General features: G+C 48.6%; 1 protein-coding gene across 1 annotated transcript; it reads left to right on the top strand.

Annotated features, from left to right (window-relative positions):
- Positions 1-3506: 3506 nt before the first annotated feature.
- Positions 3507-6075, top strand: LOC131478792 (testis-specific Y-encoded protein 1-like). The gene is made up of 6 exons (XM_058659373.1): positions 3507-3670; positions 4644-4721; positions 4845-4956; positions 5047-5192; positions 5280-5382; positions 6006-6075. The coding sequence occupies exons 1-6, from the start codon at positions 3617-3619 to the stop codon at positions 6044-6046; spliced, it is 534 nt and encodes a 177-aa protein (XP_058515356.1). The 5' UTR covers positions 3507-3616; the 3' UTR covers positions 6047-6075.
- The last annotated feature ends 115 nt before the right edge of the window (positions 6076-6190 follow it).

The raw sequence follows: 6190 nt of genomic DNA, 5'->3' as shown, positions 1-6190 counted from the left end.
AGTAACAATGGGTGACTTTCACACCCTGCTCCTACTGAGGGACAAATAAGTAAGAGAGAACATCAGTAAAGGTAGATGGGTAACTAGTCAGCAGAACAGAACTCTGCCAGACTTCTTTTATGATGCAGCCTAACTTAGATTTCGATACAAGAAACTCTACTCAAAATATAAAGGATACATATCAAAACCAGTTGCCATTCTTATCGCAAGTGGAAAGCTCGGCCTCCTCTCAGATATGAAACAAGCCAAGGATGCCAACATTTGCCACCCTGACAGGGAGGAGAAGAAAACAAATCCATGGCATAATAAAGGAAAAGAGGAAGTCAAATTAGTCATGTGTGCAGATGACCTGATATTTCCCATGGAACAACCCAGAGGCAAATTTCATCACTGCCCTCATGTCTGCAAACCACGGGAACCATTACCACTGCCCCGTGTTTCTCTGGCCCTTATCCCATTCTCAGGCATCACAACTGGTCTGTTTTTCCTTCCCACATACACTTCAGCAGGCAGCTCTCTAGAGCAGTTCTAGTAACACCCAACACTTGTTAGCTCGGAAGGAAACACAAACCAACCCACTACCTTCCCTGGCCTACATTTGAAAGGCCTAATGTTATTGAACACATTTCTTGCATGCTGCTTAACTACTGCTTTCTCTTAATGGTGGGAGCCATATATTATAGCCATACTGAAGCCATGTTTGTGTATAGATCTAGGTCAGTGGAAAGTACCAGCTAGCAAAGTGCAAGAGAAACCAAGTTTTAAGACACCCTGCGGTTTACAAGTCATCTAGCAAACTACACTGCTCTGACCACCCTTGGTGCTCATGACAGGGTGTTGGCTCATGCCTTACCTGCCAGCATCCTCTTGAGAACATAAGGGGGTTTGGGAAAAGCTACCCAGAAAGAGTTGTGAAACCATGCCCACCTCTTGAGAGCATAAGGAGCTCTTAGAGATAACTATCCAGAAAGAGCTGTGAAATCATGTCCCAGACCCTGCTTCCTCCTTCCCCTCACCCATAGATCCTGTTTTGCAGATTTTAAAGCCTTGTGTGTTAAAATCAAAATCAGTCAGCCTGATCAGAGAACCTGTCTTGCTGTCCATTCTTCATGTCTCTTGCCCCCCATTCTCTCCGAGGTTGGTTGCGACCCTGTGGACTGTCCTGCTGGACGGGACATCTCAAAGAGCTGGTATGCATCTAAGTCCTAAAGAACACAGGGCATAGTCTGCAACTCATCAAGAGCTTCTCCCAAACCGCATGCTCACTACTCACGTGGACACGTGATTGTTGTTTTAAGGATTTATTTCTTTTTACTGGAAAGGCAGATTTAAAGAAACAAGGGGAGACAGAGAAAAATCTCCCATCTGCCAATTCACTGCCCAAGAGGTCACAATGGCTGCAGCTGAGCTGACTGAATGTCACTAGCCTGGAACCTCTTCTAACTCTTCCACATGGGTGCAGGATCCCTAGGCTTTGGTCTATCCTGGGCTTCTTAACCATACTACAAACAGGAGCTAGATGTGAAATGGAACAGACACAATGCAAACTGGTGGCCAGATGGGCTCCTCGTGGATGCGAGGTGAGGTTTTAGGCTAGGGCACTGGCCCCTGGACATGTGTTCTGTGACCCTGCTCTGTCAACACCTGACATTTGAAACCCTGGGTTGCTTTCCAAACAATAGCAGGAGTGAGAAACTGCATACAAGAACCAAAATATGGCTGCTATTTTGGCCCACTCACTGACATCCCCTAGGAGTCCGCCTGGAGACACGCCTGCTCCAATACCACCACCCTCTCTCTAATGCTGTAGGAAACTGTCTCCACAGGGTCCAGTACCTTGGAGCCTGCCTTTCAGTTGAGAGCCCCAGATCAAACTCTAGAATCCCACATTCTGCCAGCATGTACCTGTTACACACGTGGTGTGTAACTGACCAGACACAAACAAAACATGTTGAGATGTCTTTGTCTCACTCAGATTCATGCATGAGTGTTCCTTGATGTGTGTGCACTTGTATACACTGTTCACCCTTGATCTCTGTGGCCCTGCTTCCACATACTTAACCTACACACTCAAGAGAGATAAACTAGAATTATGTGGAGGAACACTGATTTCGCCATATATGACATACCCCAGAAGTCGGCGAAAAGGATTTTTACTTTCCCCGTTCCTCACACTACACCCGAGCCTCCCAGCCACACAACAGACTATGGACCCTGGACTTATGCCGACCTTTAACTCCCTATACACCCAGGTTGCCACGTGACAGTGGCACAGGCAAGTGAGCAAGCTAATGCAAGTTCTTTCAACATCACGGCACCACAGGCTGTGACTGAAAGCCTCGAGCTTCCCAACAGTGCTAACATTTAGTTACCTGCAACATAAGGACCAGGGCGGGAATGTGGCAAGAATGCCACATTGCCAAAGAGCTTGTCTACACCACAGGCCCAGTAAGCCCGAATAGAATTCCTAAGGACAGGGGATCTAGCAACCAACGGTATGGAAGGGCAGGGGACCCACCAAAGCCACACAGGACACATCATCAGAGCAATCATACGTTAGGCCCCTCTGGGCGCCTGTCCTTCCACATGCTTTTCTTCTGGCTGACCCACAACGGCTACCTCAGCATGCCTGCACCAGAAACATCGCCCACAAGCAGGGCTGAACCCAGGCAGCCCCGTGAAGGGCAGGAGGGCTGCTGTCTGCCCCTTTCACCCGCAGCCTGCATCCCTGGTAAAAGGCCAAGCTGGGCACACCCCGGAAAGGCTCCCTCCCTGAGCACGGGGAGCCCGGGCGCGGCTCAGGTGGACACACTTGCTTTCCTGCTCACACACCGGACTTCCCCGGAGAGCTCAGCACGCTGGGGGTGGGTCGGGGATCAACTTAACGCACTGCGTCGCCCCACCCCGCGTCAGCGCCGAGATCTCTGCGCATGCGCCTGGTGTTAGCACATCGCCACTTCCGGGAGACAGTGAGGGCCCTCGGCTGACCCAGGCGGTGTTCAGGCAGGGAGAAGTCGGGACCTTGTCCACAGGCTCGGTTCAGGATGGCAGCGGCTGCGCACCCGGGCCCGGGGTCCACTGAGCTGGAGTATGGCGGTGGTGGGGGGCGGGAAGGAAGGGCCTAGAGGGGCTTTAGGACATAGGCCCTACAAGGATCCTCCTCGAGGGAAAGGCCCCAGGACCTGCGCAGTGACCACTGCCGTCAGGTGACAGGCGGTTTGTGTCCACTGCTGTGACAAGGTGCTCCGTGTCCGTTCTGAGGAGGCCCCCCAGGAAAGTGAGGCCCGTGGGTGAGGGAGACAGCCCGGCCCCGCTGGGCGACAGCAGCAGCAACATGGCTGCTGTATACTTTGAAGTGGTGGGGTAGTGGCTGAGCAGGAGGTGGGAGGAGCGTGCTGGAGGGAGGCGAGCAGTCGAGGAGAGGGAGGAGCAGGAGCTCCTAGCAGTCTGTGTTGCACACCAGGAAAGGCGGCATGAGAACCAGCTGGCCCCACCGGTGCTTGGGTCAGGGACACCCCAGTTACAAGTGCGCCCTGGGAGACATCCATCGACCAGGGCCCGTGAGAGGCTGAAGCAGAGGCTGCTGCAGAAGCTGAGGCAAAAACGCAAGGTCCTGATGGAACGCAGAAGGATGATCATCCAGAACATCCCTGACTTCTGGTCTAAAGTTGTATCCTTTTATCTGCCGGTCACAGTCGAGAGTGTAGCTGTTTACCGAGTTAGCATTGTGGAAATGCACCACTGTGAGAAAGTGTCTGTTGTGAGGAAAATGAATTTCATCGACAGGGCATTAAAACACACTCCAGAGAGGACTGCAGGGCATGTTGACTGAATTACCACCTACACTGTAATGCATAAGTCCACCGATTGTCAAACTATTCTTCCAACTTGGAAGGAAGGTTCTTTGAAGCACAGTCTTCCCTGTGTTGGAGGCTTTAGGGCAACAGTTTGATTCTCCAGCCCAGTCATTGAGAACTGGTTGGAAGACTACAGCCAACAGATATGATGCCTGAGGTAGCTCTCAGAGGAAACACCAGCTCTGTATGGATCCTGTCAGAGAACTGAGGCTCTTGTCTTTGCCATTTCTGCCAGGTTGCCAGTAAGAAGCTGTGGCACACAGAGGTATGAAGTGTGTGGTGGCAGTTCATGCTTAGCTCACAAAGATCAGGGCTCTCACTCTGCTGAGGACAGAGGCCCTCCCTCAGTCCACCATGTAAAGATTAACATGCAGCAGGAGCTGTTATTTGAGGATGCATTGAGACAGCACATTGTGATCCAGTAATATTAATAACCCAGCTGTGCATTGTGTAGGTCTGAATTCTGGTCCCACATGATGGGAACCAAGTTCAATATTTATGATTGTGTTGTATGGTAAAACAGGTCTGAGGATGTGATGCTTGCTATTCATTTATTTCTTCTGAGTTGTGAAAAAGAAATGTTGGGACAAGTCTTGGAAGACCTAAGATCTACGTAACAATATGTTAAGGAGCACCCAACAAAAATGGCTTCTCATTTGCAGTGCCTGTTCTTTCCATATTTCCCTTGCTTTTGGCTCTCTTGTACACACACACACACACACACACACACACACACACACATACAAACACACACAGTTTTTCTTCTGAAAGTTCCTTGATAGGTAGTTTGTGAACCATTCCCAGATTTCACCCATCATCTGTGATAAGGATGAAGACATTCTTAGCTGCATGACCAACCTAGAGGTGAGTTCCTTGAGCCTCAGACTAGTCCTATGCAAAAGGCACTGTGAGTAGCAGAAGTAGTTTTGAACAGTTGAAAGTGGACTCATTAGTGAAAACTCAGCATGCTCCATCTTATCCTGACAGGTGGCCAAACTCAAGCATCCCAGGAAGCGCTTCAAGATCAGGTTGTTCTTCCGCAGCAATCCCTACTTCTCTAACACAGTGATTGTTAAGGAATATCGAGCTAACCTCAATGGTGAGATGTTTCTCAGAGACTAGATACTGGACATGGGTGACGGTTAGGAGATGTGATCCTGCCCTGTCCTGCATTCTTCTCTTCCCATAGGGTATAGAGCATATCGTTCCTCTCCAATTAAGTGGCTTCAGGATTATATGGGTGAAGCTCCAAGGCGGATGGAGTATAACAACAGTGTCAGTATTTTCAACTGGTTTGTGGACCACAACTTCGTAGACTCTAGCAGGATTGCTGAGGTGGGTACTCACTGGGAAAGTTCTAAGTGCATGTTGTAAGTTCTAGGGCAACTTAACAGTGAGCTGATTTCTCCTTTTTCCTAACAGATAATCTACAAGGATATTTGGCTCAAACCCCTGCCATATTACCTTGGGACTCAGGTATCTGAAGATGGAATGGAGAAAGGTGATGAGCAGCCTGTCACCTTGGGTAAGAGCTTGTGTGTAGGGACATGGTCCCTTATTTCCCAAACGGTGTACCTGAGGCTTAGTGGAGACAAAAGGGATTCACAAAACTCAGGTCAGCCTTGGCATCAGAGTGAAGCAGATTTGGGGAGAAGTATGATGCAAAATTGTTCATGATTGTGTGTGTGCACACACGTAGGCATGCTTCGTGGCCACCCACTCAGACACAAAACAAGCTTGAAGCATCACTTCACTTTAACAGACATCTCCCTGGCCATCCATGTCAAGTCCATCTTCGGCTCCATGCCAGCATGTTATATTTTTGTTTCACGTTAAGTTTCTTTGATCACTGATTCCAGAAATATCCCTGAATGTTTAGGTTATGTCTTGGCCCTTAGACCCATTAGGAGTTTAGGTCTTAATGATACATGTCGTTTTAGTTTAGTTTTCTTGGGCCATGTATTCTTTCAGTGAATACTCGCAATTGCTCTGGAATAAGGGGAAACAGATTTTAATCTCTTGTGAGAGCACTAATGAAGGGTCACACGTGAGGTTGGGGTAGCTTTCTAATGCAGATCCTTTCCATTTTGATACGCATTTAGTGTTGTTCTGAGATTATATGTGTCCATATGAATTTGTGTGTTTCAGAGAGCTTTTCATTTAGAATTGAATCTGTTGGAGATATGTAAAAACCCTCAAAGCTCTGGTATGGAATATACAACCATGTCTGGCTCAACACTGAAGGAAGATACAGACCTCAAGTGCAAGATGGGAATAGTGGTGTTAACCCAACCTAATACAATAAATTCTGTGACGTGCATGTTGTGTGTGTT

The sequence above is a fragment of the Ochotona princeps genome, chromosome Y (assembly GCF_030435755.1).
Source record: "Ochotona princeps isolate mOchPri1 chromosome Y, mOchPri1.hap1, whole genome shotgun sequence".
Taxonomy (NCBI): Eukaryota; Metazoa; Chordata; class Mammalia; order Lagomorpha; family Ochotonidae; genus Ochotona; species Ochotona princeps.
Note: the sequence above shows the minus strand (reverse complement) of the source record. Positions and strands in the feature narration are given on the sequence as shown.